Source organism: Notothenia coriiceps, unplaced genomic scaffold (assembly GCF_000735185.1).
Source record: "Notothenia coriiceps isolate Sejong01 unplaced genomic scaffold, NC01 NC01_scaffold00000339, whole genome shotgun sequence".
Taxonomy (NCBI): Eukaryota; Metazoa; Chordata; class Actinopteri; order Perciformes; family Nototheniidae; genus Notothenia; species Notothenia coriiceps.
Window position 1 is genome coordinate 3633076 of NW_011333040.1, and position 13507 is coordinate 3646582.

The 13507-nt window shown below is 41.0% G+C and overlaps 2 protein-coding genes across 2 annotated transcripts in view; one reads left to right on the top strand and one right to left on the bottom strand.

The window, feature by feature from the left end:
* LOC104950162 (voltage-dependent T-type calcium channel subunit alpha-1I-like) overlaps positions 1 to 5709 on the bottom strand; it is a 9355-nt gene extending 3646 nt beyond the window's left edge. The window contains exons 1-2 of the mRNA XM_010776648.1: positions 5689 to 5709; positions 4988 to 5182 (exon numbers count right to left, since the gene is read on the bottom strand). Coding sequence (XP_010774950.1) covers positions 4988 to 5182; positions 5689 to 5709 — 216 coding nt within the window. The remainder of the gene's footprint in view (positions 1 to 4987; positions 5183 to 5688) is intronic.
* On the top strand, positions 5708 to 11394 carry LOC104950172 (myosin-9-like). Its single transcript, XM_010776659.1, has 8 exons — positions 5708 to 5737; positions 6603 to 6755; positions 6851 to 7099; positions 8474 to 8686; positions 9695 to 9907; positions 10575 to 10736; positions 11075 to 11203; positions 11302 to 11394. The coding sequence occupies exons 1-8, from the start codon at positions 5708 to 5710 to the stop codon at positions 11392 to 11394; spliced, it is 1242 nt and encodes a 413-aa protein (XP_010774961.1).
* Positions 11395 to 13507: the final 2113 nt, after the last annotated feature.

A 13507-nucleotide genomic window follows, 5' to 3' on the forward strand; every position in this document is an offset into this window, starting at 1 on the left:
CTATACAGAGATGCTGTATGAGAAACCAATGTGATTTTGGAAATTACACAATATAAATCTATTCTAGTAGACCTCAACAATGGAAATATGATCAGTAGAAATGGCCATGACATGGGACCTTTAATATATAAAATCCCAGATGTCCTGCTACAGCAGCAGATAAGGGTTAACCTTCAGTTTGTGTTATAGTGCACTATCAGTAACCGGCGGAAACATCAAGAGTTGGCCTATTTTCTTCGTTGTTTGTCATTCTTAAAACGTGTTATACACATACATATGTTGAAGCTGAATGAAGCTGGAGGTAAATGAGGGGTTTCCCTTTCACAAAGACACTAGTCAATTCATCATCGTCATCATCCATATTGATAATTTCCTATTATATTAAAGATGATTCATTCAGGCATACTTGCAGTACATTCTACTTACTGTAAAATCAATGTTTACATCCAATTATCACAGATAGAGGGCGCCAGACTACACTGCACACCTCCCCCCCTCTCTCAAACCCTACACACTCCAACAGACACACACATCTCTCCTGTGAAGATGTATTTTTTACAGCCACATTTCCAGACCCAGACTTGTTTCCTTTTGAAAGACAAGCTGTTTAAACTAAGTTTATTTTATAAACCGTATGTTTGGCATTCTTCACATTTGCTCCAACCACACTGCAGTACTTCCACTTTAAGGCATTTAACCGGAAAATAATGTACTTTCTTTACTCCACCACAATCAGCCTTTGTGGATGACACATTCTGCATGATAATGAACTTGATTGTAATGCTATAAGGAAGTTTCTTTTCTTTACTTACTTAAGTCTCGGCATGAATAACTTTCAATTGTAATGAGGGATGTTCATTTTATAGTGTATTTCATTCATTATTTCAATACTTATTGTATTTGAATACAGCTAATAAAGGTAGATGTTGAGATGTCACTGCATGACAAACAGATAAACTACAACTCTCTGTATCTTTATCAATTTCATGGATATTTCTTGTAAGCCAAATCCATCACTGTATGATTCAGTGTATTGATACGTGACCCAATTCTATGCTGTGATACACCCGCACACAGACACACACTTTCTCCCCAACAGCCTATTGGACATGCTGAAACCGAGCCTGTCTGATCCATTGCTTAGCTGTCTCTTATAAAGTGCAGTAAAGGGTAAGTGTGTGTGTCTGGGTCGAGCCACCATGCTGAGCTATTACTTCCATTACAGCAGTAGTTTGACGGCGCTTGAAACATTTACTGCTATAGCTTGTATAACTGTGACCTCAGTGTCAATATGAACTGCTGTATGTGCAGTGCGGGGTTGTGTAATCTAACGCATGCAGCTTCCCTTTTTTTTTTTGCATTACTATTTTTGGGCTGATGAGCTTTTGAGTTAATTGGGACAGTCGTGATGCTTTGAAAACCAAAGCAGTAACACCAGGGGACCCTATTGCAACTTTTGGAGTTCCGTATGGTGAAGTAGAACAATGGTATGTTTTTATTTTATTTTTGAAAGAGCTGGGCAGACAATTGAAAGACTTGCCGCCTGGCTGTTTGTTCAAATTGTCTTTTACTGACCAGCCAGCGGCACATAAAAAACTTTAAAGCTCCTCACCAAAGCTTTAAAAGAGCTCTCTGTCCGCTATCTAAAACCGTCACAATACTAGAGTCACATACATTATTATTTAACAGTGGACTACAGGCTTTTTCATTACCTCTGTGGTCGACACACCGGAGAAATTAAAGAGCTTATTGCTGACTTGCAGGGCAATCATTTCCATACGCTACACAGCAGTTTTTATTGCCGCTATACTTATCTTTACAGTGTGTTGGGAGGGGAGGGTGCAGAATGGCCAACAGGAGAATTCAAACACTACAACATATAATACAGCAATAGCCAAAGGGTTGGAGGTTTAAAAATCTCAATAAGCATGCACGACCCAATAATCCTAATGTCTTCTCTGCTTTTAGGATTTACTCAGCACACTGAATTCTGCTTCCTGTTCTAGTGGGTTGACAAACGTGTGAAAACGTTCAGTAGCTGGTTGAGTTTAAAGGTTAGAAAAGCCGATTGTATTCAGGTCCAGCGGCGAGGGAGGCAAATGTGGGAGGGGGGGAAAAGGAAAAGATCTCTCCCCTCTGTTAATACATCCCATCAACCTGCCTTTGAGATGTCAGCCTAATACAACGGTGCACTTTGTTTTATAGTAGCAATAGATTGCCGTGATCATTAGCAACTGAGTGGCTTTAAAAGTAATTAGGACGGCCTCTCCTTATGTCAATATGTTTTATGTCATCAAGCACCCCGAATGAGTGTTCGGAACTATTGCTTTAGACGCTGCTTTCCACCCCCGTCATTACGTTTGACAGACTGAGTGCTCAATCAGAATGAACTACTGTGAGTGCCCGCAGGAAGACGTTTCCAATGTGTTTGAATGCCAATCTACGAATGACCTTGCCCTTAAGAATATGAGGAACAAAAGCACAACTGAGATATGCACCTCCCCCACACCCATGCATTCATAAATGCAGATATGTAGAATTAAGGGTTTAACACCTAAGCCTTCAACAACATGAGTGTGTTAATCAAATACAGATTGAGATATGGTGTTTGTTTTCTTTTTTAAACAACAAAAAGCTCATTTAAAACGTTTTGTGAGGGTTAAAGTGGTCTTCTAATGCTTTTGGGGATTTTCCCTTTCCTGTAAATGCCTCCACTTGACTTCTTTGTTTACTTCACTGACATCATTATGTAACACTTCAATTCTATTTTCTAGCGCTCCAACACATTATACGTGATAGGCTAAGGGGCGGGACATCTTTAAGCAGTTGACCAATCACAACAGAGCCAGCCAGCTAACCAATCAGAGCAGACTGGGCTCTGGTTTCAGACAGAGGGTGAAAAGAATACAGGCAGTATGAGAAAAATAAAGAGCTTTTTGAACATTTCAAACATATGAACGTGTCAAAATAGAGGCACACAATACAAATGTAAACATGAACATTTGCTAGTTTATGAGGGTAGACAGGTTACCTTTAGGATTATTTAAATGTGAATTACACACAATAATCTTAAAGCATATATTTATTGGGCATTTATTTGTGATTTTTGTGGTGTACACAAACTACCAGGAAAGAGGTTGTGTTCATCTTGCAGGCAACGAAGAGTAATATAGTCCTAAAAAAATTAACTTTGGGATTTATCGTCGATGCTGTTATTTGTGAGTGATCAAGTTGGATTTGTGTCATTCATGAACAGCATGTGGTTGCGTATTAAAACTTCAAGTCATACTTTTATAGTATCCTCAGATTCGAGCTTCCAGACGGTGCATTTGAAATCGATTTTTACACTCACACGATCTACACTCAACCTCCTACACCACCTCACACACACTTATACACTCGTAGTCTCGTAAAGTTTGGCTGGGTGTCACATGAGAGGGATGAAGGGTACTAAGGGGAGGAGGAACTCTTACATAACTCTTCAGTCCCTGTGAGTGTGTGTGTGTGAGTGTGTGTGTGTGTTATTGGCCCAATAAGGCCATGGCTCTCCCAGTCGCTTCTTGTGTTTATATCACAAAGATAGAAGCACACACACATACACACACATCCCCTGGAGAGGGAATTAGAGGAGATGGGAGCAAGAGGACACAGAGAAGAGAAAGGAGTGTGTGTGCAGAAGAATCTTGTCTTATGGATTCTACCCATTTGCTGTGCTGCTTGAAAACTAAAAGGTTGTGTGTGCGTGTGTGTGCATTTAAATGATATTTGGGTGTGAAAACTCTGCAGATGAATGTGTCGGCACAACTCTACAAATGTGTCAGAGTGTGCGAAAGTGGGTCGAGGGAAGCAGGAGTTGTATTATTAAGCTGTTATTTTCCAGATGCTGGCCGCACACGGTAAACTAGAAACATAATCCTTGAGTGTGACGGAGTGTGTATTCGTGTGTGACGGCCCGTCCACACAGCAGCGTTAAAAGAATCTTGAAAATCTTGGAGGTGGGCGTGTCTGAAAGCTTGGGGATTTTTTGCGAGCAACGCGACCAACAACCAATCACATGAATATCCCGCCCCCGACATACAAAGCAAAAAACCCAGGGGATTTTATGCGAGCAATATATATATATATAAACTCCCCAAACACTGTCTCTGCCACCTCCCTCCATGCCTGGTATCCCGGTAAATAGTTACTGGTCGTAAAGAACCGGGTGCTTTGCTACCGTTTGGAATATGAGNGACCAACAACCAATCACATGAATATCCCGCCCCCGACATACAAAGCAAAAAACCCAGGGGATTTTATGCGAGCAATATATATATATATATATAAACTCCCCAAACAAGCGAAAACCTACCAGTTTCACCCACTGTCTCTGCCACCTCCCTCCATGCCTGGTATCCCGGTAAATAGTTACTGGTCGTAAAGAACCGGGTGCTTTGCTACCGTTTGGAATATGAGGAAATGAACTGCGGTCTGGCTCTCCCAGCTTACACGCGGTTTGATTGGCTAGCGCTTGTACTGTCAGATTTGCATAAACGGGATTTGATTGGCTGACGCTTCCACCTCAAAAGTTGAACATTGCACAACTTTTGAATCCTGAAAATCCTGGAAATCCTGGAAACCTTCGCTTTGCTTCCCCACAATGCAGTTCGGCGAAAAGCGAGGCAACGTGACCACACCATTCAAAGTGAATGGGCAGAAGCGTTGGAAGATTTTTTGACGCTGCTGTGTGGACGTCAGAAGGAGACAGTTGGTATACTTTACTTCTCCACTCTCTTCCTTTGTTCCCTCACCCCTGGCCACCTCCCCTGACTTTTGCCTAATTTCCTCTCATTATACTCTCAGGCAGCCAAATGCCAGTTTCACAAACAAATGCCGCGTCCGACAGTTCTCATCCAACTACTTGTTTCTCTACAAAGGTCAGACGATTGGAAACAATGATCTCAACGGTTCACATTTGTCTCTCTCCCACATTTCAGTTGTGTCTTACCTGCTTATGGTACTCTATCCCCATGCTGAGGGTATTGACGAGGATGGCGATCATGATCCCCCGGTTGAAGTATTTACTTTCCACGATCCTCTTCAGTTTGTCCCTGAAGCCGACCCAGGCCCCGACCACTCCGTTTTTATACTCCCTGACCCCTCGCCGTCTGCTCCGACCTCGACCGCTTCTCAGATCTCCCCCCTAGAGCAGAAAAGATAGGGGAGGTATATGAAAGTGAGGCACTAAAGGGATAAACGCTGATAGAGAGTATTGAAGAGAAACTTTCTTTAAATGTTTTTTTGTATAATTATGATATATATATACAACAGAATCTGAAAGAAAACCTATAAATTACAGTATTTTGTGTTTAGTGTCAAAACTTTCAAGTTTGCACTTGAAAGTTTTGACACTAAACACAAAATACTGTAATTTATAGGTTTTCTTTCAGATTCTGTTGTATATATATATCATAATTATACAAAAAAACATTTANGGCAGCCAAAGACATCGTTTTTCATGCACTGGTCAATTTTGAGATTTTGTGCCATTTTGATTCAATAACATGTTTTCTTTCAGGCGTTTGGAAGGAAAATGTACAAAATACAAATTTAGGGGATTATTTGTATTATAGTTTGTCTATTTGCGTCAGTAGATTTCTCCTAAATTCACCAAAAGTTGGCATTCTAACGTAACGTAACGTAAAGTACCGTGACCGCTGTGTGCACCATGTCATCAGAGATATTGTTCGAAAGCTCTGTCTCTCCTGCACAATCTCATCGGATCCAAATATGATCATTTCCTTTGTATCAGCAACCAATCGTGAAAGCACAAAAGGGGTCCTAAACCAAGAAACAAAATCTCATTGGCTGGTGTCAATTTCTGACAACGTGATTCGTTCAGATGCGTCACGTGGTGTGCTAAAACACTTCCTGGTTAGCTTTCCGCTAGAAATTTAAATCTCAAAATGGCAAAAGAACGGCGAAAAAAACTTTCACAGAGAAGACGACAACAATTGCCACTTGCACGAAACAAGGTTAAGAAAAAACAAATGACACGAAATACCTTCAGAGAGTGCGTCGAGGCGCAAGCTGTCATTCAAAGAACAGGAGGGTTTAGCTAGCGCCTCACAGCAATCTTTAAAGGTCTTTTTCTCAAAATGAGTGAGAAATGTCCACTTCAGTAGCACGTAGATACACCAAACCTTCCAGTTATATTCCTCTCAATATTCTGAAGGTTTTTACTGAAGGGTTTGTTCATATCATTCATAGCCTGAATGATATAACATTGTATACCTAAAAACATGGTGAAAATTGATATTTTAGGGCTGGTGACAGTATTTTCTGATTTATGGAGTGATAAAAAGAGATATCCAAAATCCCTTCTGTAAAAACTTTAGATTCTAATATGACTACAAAATGAAACAATAATTTTGAACCTGAACGGACACGTTTCTGTTGCGTGTGGACGGAAAACTTTTTTGATAACGATTGCGGTCCGTTTGCGTTATCGTCCTCGTGTGGCTGGGGCCTAAGACGTGTCCGGGGATTCATTTATTTTTAGATATGAAAATCTCTGCTGCTGCTGCATATCATTCATCTTCCCATGCCCTTGTTTCCAACAGGAGCTTCTCACGGAGGAGACGCGTCAGAAACTGTCTCACAGCACCCGGCTGCGTCAGCTGGAGGACGAGCAGAACAACCTGAAGGAGCAGCTGGAGGAGGAGGAGGAGGCCAAGAAGAACGTGGAGAAGCAGCTGATGACCGTCCAGGCTCAGGTGAGAAGAGACGACACATGAAGACACTCACACTTTCTGCTAGGGACTCATTCATCGAATAACTCTCCTTGATTCCTCCTCCTCTCTCCTTGCAGCTCCTGGAGATGAAGAAGAGGGTGGAGACGGACGCTGGGTCTCTGGAGACGGCGGAGGAGGCGAAGAAGAGATACCAGAGAGACCTGGAGGCTTCCAACCAGCGCATGGAGGAGAAGTGCGCTGCCTTCGAGAAGCTCGACAAAACCAAGACTCGCGTTCAGCAGGAGCTCGACGACCTGCTGGTGGACCAGGACCACCTGCGGCAGATCGTCTCCAACCTGGAGAAGAAGCAGAAGAAGTTTGACCAGGTACGAAGACGGAACATTTGATACACTTATAGTAAACAAATCAGAATACCTTTATTAGTCCAGAGGTGGGAAGTAGTGGAGTACAAATACTTTGTTACTGTACTTAAGTACATGTTTCTGGTATCAGTACTTTACTCCACTACTTATTTACTTTTTACTTTGACTTCCTACATGTTGAACACAAATACCTGTACTTTCTACTTCTCACATTTTCCAAACAGGCTGGTTCCTTTAGTTTCTACTTCTTACATGTTGAACACAAATACCTGTACTTTCTACTTCTCACATTTTCCAAACAGGCTGGTTCCTTTAGTTTGAATGTGTGTTTGGTGGCGTGATCATTATTATTTAGAGTCATTGCGTGCCTATTGATTTGAACACGATCCGTGTATCCATCATTTCCTGGTCTTCTCTAAAGAAGAGGGACCAATGGAAACGTCATGTTGCCGTTGTTCAGCATGGAAACATTCATTAGCTAACAATGACATTATTGTTCTATTAATATAAAGGGAGGTCAGGTACTCTTTAAAACAGCTGCTAGTTATGGGTACTTTTTACTGAAGTACATTTCAAAGCCCTCTTTACTTTGACTTGAGTAAAGAAGTTTAGTCAGTACTTCTACTTTCACCAGAGTATTTTTAAACGAGTATCTGTACTTCTACTTGAGTACAGGATGTGTGTACTTTGGCCATCTCTGGTAGTCCCACAGAAGGGGATATTCTGTGTAATATGATAACCAATTTAAACTCTGGATAAAAAAGGATCTTGTGAATGAACATTTAAATACACAACCATGAACATTTGAAAAATTAAGCTCATATTTTGATACAAAATTGACGATTCACCTTTCCGATTTTGATAATTTCATGTTTAAAAAACAAACAAAACACTGCTTTTGGATTTTGGGATTTCAAAAGGCATGAAATAAAGTTCATATTTTTGATTAAAGATTTGCCTTTCTGGTTAGATTTAGGGTTAGGCCGACCATTTCATGTAAAAAGCAAAACTGCTCTCGAGTTAAGGGCATGTTAGACATTTTAGAATAAGCTCCGCCTCCGTCCTCTTTACTTCCTGTATGCTGTGTTAAAGGCATACAAAAAGGCATGTTGTTTTGTAATATATTTTGTATTGACATTTGGCAGCAAACAATTACACGGTATTTTTTCAAGATATATTAGGGTACATCTTAAGTTTGTCTTTCCGAACTGCCTTAAATGAAAACGGTAAAAAGTACGAGCATGGAGTGATCAGGACTACACAGTAAAAGCCTACGTTCGTAAAACCTCACAGGCCAGATTTGATTTTTACAAAGTCCAAAAGGCATGTTAGACATTTTCGAATGAGCTCTGACTCTGTCCTCTTGACTTCCTGTAGATGCTGGCAGAGGAGAAGAACATCTCTGCTCGTTACGCAGAGGAGCGAGACAAAGCTGAAGCCGAGGCCCGAGAGAAGGAGACCCGAGCTCTGGCTCTGACCCGAGAGCTGGACACTCTGATGGACGTCAAGGAGGAAACGGACCGCAACAACAAGCTGCTGCGCGCCGAGATGGAGGACCTCGTCTCCTCCAAGGACGACGTCGGAAAGAGCGTGAGTGTCGAGATTCAAGGCCTTTATGGTCATGTGTGCAGAGCTACAGTGTAGATATGAACATCTGAGCTCACAGGCTCCTCCCACAGAGCAACACAATAAGACAGAATAGAAAAAGTGCAAGTAGAGTCTATATACAGTTGGAATAAGGTGCCAAACTTAATGGATTCAAGTGAAGTCTTCAAAACGGATTTATGGAAAAAGGAAAATCTTTATTCCTGTTGTGTGCTCCGTTCAAACTTCATCACAAACTGCTATTTTTGACTATCTTTTTTTAATGTTATTATAGCCAGGGTTCTTACGGTCATTAAAAACCTGGAAAGTCATGGAAATTCAAAATGCTCATTCCAGGCCCTGGGAAAGTTATGGAAAACTATATTTTCCCCAAAGTTTTGGAAAAGTCATGGAAGTGAAAAGTGCATCAAATATAATTTATATGTTATCTAATCGCTGAAATAGTAATACTATAAGGATAATAAATAAATACTGTATCGTAGTAATGAAACGTAAAATGGCTTTTAACTGATGAGGTGTTTTAGCTGGTGAGAGATTTGAGTTGCTTTAGCCTGTAGAAGCTAGTTAGTCTACTATTGGATTTGTTTTAGATAGGCTCAACATGTTTCATAGGCAGACCATATTTTCCTGTTCCATGTTAAAATAAACCATTTTCAGTGGTACCGCAGAGTCATTTCTTTGGTCATGGAAAATGAGGTAATGGTCATGGAGAATCATTGGTGAAAGGTGTATGAACCCTGTATAGCTGTTATTTTGATATATATTTGTTTCTATATTCTGGTTTGTGGGAAAAGGTCTTTCGATCTCTCCGTCTGTACACACATTGAAAGATTGACATTAAAGTTGACTTGGATCGTTTTCTTCAAATAGTTTTCCATCTGTGTTTTTAATCTTTGTTTTACTTGTATGACCGCAACACGACACCAAGTCAATTCCTCGTATGTGTTAACCTACCTGGTAATCAACCTGTTTCCTCTTCCTCCTCCTCTTCAGGTGCACGAGCTGGAGAAGGCGAAGCGTGCGATGGACCAGCAGCTGGAGGAGATGAGGACGCAGCTGGAGGAGCTGGAGGACGAGCTGCAGGGCACGGAGGACGCCAAGCTGCGCCTGGAAGTCAACATGCAGGCCATGAAGGCTCAGTACGAGAGGGACCTGTCCGGGAAGGACGAGATGGGCGAGGAGAAGAAGAGAGCGCTCGTCAAACAGGTCGGTTATAGAATAAAAACATGTGAAAGATATTATTTATTTGGTTTTTTATAGACTTTAATTGTTTTTTTTAAATGTTTTTATTGAATTTTTATTTTATAGACTTATTATTTAATAAATGTTTGTGTATAAAAATATATATATATATCTTTTTATATATATATTTACTGTAGACTTAACAAAATAAAAATAAAATTATTTAGTATTTTATAGACTTATTTTTTAATACGTGTGTATGTGTACATTTTTTAATATATATTTATTGTAGACTTAAAAATATATATATTTAGTATTTTATTTTTTAATGTTTTTATTGGGTTTTTAATTTTATAGACTTTTTTTTATTTATCTTTTTATTTTTTTGTTATTTATAAAGTTTAGTATTTTTCTGGCCACCAGTGCCTTTTTTCTCTCTCTTTACAACAAACATAAGTAACACTTGCACATAACGACAAGGAGAGAGGAACGAATATACTTATAATTAAAACTAGGTATATAGGTATATACATATTTTTATATTCAGGATTGTGGGAAACGGTATTTCGATCTCTCCGTCTGTACACACAACCTGAAAGATTGACAATAAACTCCATTTAATCTAAATCTTCAAAGTGCACGTCACAGTTTCTTGTTCGTTGCGAATGGCTGACCTCCGTCCCTCCTTCAGGTGCGTGAGATGGAGATGGAGCTGGAGGACGAGAGGAAGCAGCGTTCTGCAGCCGTGGCCTCCAGGAAGAAGCTGGAGCTGGACCTGAAGGAGCTGGAGGCCGGCATCGACATGGCCAACAAGAACCGAGACGAAGCCCTGAAGCAGCTGAAGAAACTGCAGGTGAGCCGCTAGTCTCAGTTAAATAGGAACTATGAATCTCAGCAGTGTGATGGCTTCAATGACACTCAAAACGTGTAACGGATATGTGTTACTGTAATCATTTTAAATGGTACATACGTTATTTAGACTACAGTGAAATGGTACTTCAGTTAGTCTTAGAAACATATTCATAGTATTTAGATTCAAAGGTTTCAATGTCATCTGCACAAAGCTACGGGGTAGAGAAGGCAATGGAAGTCTTCTGACCCGAACGCCTCCAACAACGTATTTAATAAAATAAAAAAATATTTCAAAGGACTAACGTAACGACGACTCTGTGTAACTCCTTGTGTCCTCAGGCCCAGATGAAGGATCTGATCCGGGAGCTGGAGGACACTCGCATGTCCCGAGAGGAGATCCTGGCTCTGAGCAAAGAGACGGAGAAGAAGCTGAAGGGCATGGAGGCCGAGATGCTGCAGATGCAGGAGGTCAGTGCCTACGCCTCACCCATCCTCCTCCCCCTCCCCCTCCCTGTCTTCTTTGATGCAAACTGAACGTTGTTTCTCGTCTCCTTCCTCCCCTTCAGGAGCTGGCGGCTGCAGAGAGAGTTAAGAGGCAGGCGCAGCAGGAGAGAGACGAGCTGCAGGACGAGATCAACAGCCAGGCCAGCAAGAAGTAAGACCTCTACCACACATACACACATACACACATACACACACACACACACACACACACACACACACACTGGCAAAAGTACACACATCCTTTACTCAAGTACAGATACTCATGTTTAAAAATACTCTGGTGAAAGTAGAAGTACTGACTAAACTTCTTTACTCAAGTAAAAGTAAAGAGGCTTTGAAATGTACTTCAGTAAAAAGTACCCATAACTAGCAGCTGTTTTAAAGAGTACCTGACCTCCCTTTATATTAATAGAACAATAATGTCATTGTTAGCTAATGAATGTTTCCATGCTGAACAACGGCAACATGACAACGTTTTCATTGGTCCCTCTTCTTTAGAGAAGACCAGGAAATGATGGATACACGGATCGTGTTCAAATCAATAGGCACGCAATGACTCTAAATAATAATGATCACACCACCAAACACACATTCAGACTAAAGGAACCAGCCTGTTTGGAAAATGTGAGAAGTAGAAAGTACAGGTATTTGTGTTCAAAATGTAAGAAGTAGAAAGTACAGGTATTTGTGTTCAAAATGTAAGAAGTAGAAAGTTCAGGTATTTGTAGTCAGATCGTCATCCCGCGGTTGTCGCGTTCCACTTAGTGTGTAAGTCTCTTGTGTTGTGTTGTGTGTGTGTGTTAAACTAGTACGAAGTACTTTGTACAGACTGAGAGATATTAACACACTAACATCATTATGTTCTTAAAAATACATAGATACCGAGCTTTCGACGTTATTTCATTTTTGGACCATCTTTGTAGATTAAAAGTGTTTTTAACCGATTATGTGTTCAACAGAGCACAGGACTGTAACTAACAGGTTGGACTTGTCGCAATTGACTTGATCTACGACATCCGATGTGTGTGCATGTAGTACTAACAGTCTCGCAATGAGATAGTGAGATTAAAGTTTAATTGTACTCAGGGTCCATAGATATGTAATAGATACTTGCTCGACATAAAGCTCCTTCATGTGTGTAATATATATCTACTTTTTAAGTACATATATTGATTGCTATAGGTGATGTTTACTATAGATCGGCTGCTGGTCTGTCAAAGTACGTCCGTACTAAGTTTAACACACACACACCAACACAACACAGAGACTTACACACAGTGAACGACAACCGCGGAGACGATCTGCTTTTACTTACTCAGACAACTACGGGACCTCGGGCCCGGGTACTTCACTGATAGGATATTTTCTTACCACCCTTTCATTGAAATTAAATGTCTTTGTCCCTTGATTTACGTACGTTTCGAGGATTCCACATATTCACGTCACATTGCAGTAAGACTAGGAGGACGTCGAGTGACATGGTCCGTTCTACCCGTCGACCTTTGAAACAGGCAACCGTGCTGCCGCACTATGCGACGTCCAGGCGTCTCGGCGCGGCACTAGGAGTAAGTCCTTCAACGCACCTTCTACTTCTCCCTCCTACGGGCTCGGACGTCCCCTTCTTCCTGTCTCAAAACACCCTCTCTTGTTAAATCATCCTATTTTTTCTACCTCCAGATACTCTGGTTTACCCACCGATTTGGGTATTCTACTTACTAGTGTCAGAATAGGATAACCTCTTCTTTAGCTATCTAGTTATAAGTGGTTAACACACCAGATATTATATGTTATTTTTTTTAGTGTGTGTGATTGAGATTTAAGAGACTTTGGACTAGAATTTGCGTTATAGTCAAGTTTTACTTCCATTCACCAAACAGAAAAATGTAGTGAAATATTGGAGGTCTACTTTCCCCACACAAAGGGAGCACAACACCGACACTAACTTCGGCTGAGGTGCTCTTCAGCCCGGGGAGTGTCTCGTGCACCGTCCGTTCTCCTTCTAGCCCGAGGTCGTCGTGGTCCGCTCTAGAGTTTTCTGCGCGCACTACCAGCAGGAGGCGATGTCACCGTCGTGGACTGCTGCTGCATGCCTTGCTTTGGCAGTGAAATGCCTGTTTTATCTAGGACCAGTGGCTCTGCTCTCCCCAAGGATACAACTAACATTGTATGACCATGAGACTCATTGCAGTGTAGCTCCGCACTTCATCTCTCTGTAAGTATATAAACTGAGAATGTAAACTTTGGACATGCAAGTAAAGGATCTATAGT

Excerpts from the sequence above, each read along its gene's own strand:
- LOC104950172 (XM_010776659.1), top strand. The coding sequence starts at position 5,708 with ATGTCATCAGAGATATTGTTCGAAAGCTCT. Across the intron at positions 9,908-10,574 it reads AGAGAGCGCTCGTCAAACAG|GTGCGTGAGATGGAGATGGA; the intron begins GTCGGTTATAGA and ends TCCCTCCTTCAG. Across the intron at positions 10,737-11,074 it reads AGCAGCTGAAGAAACTGCAG|GCCCAGATGAAGGATCTGAT; the intron begins GTGAGCCGCTAG and ends TTGTGTCCTCAG.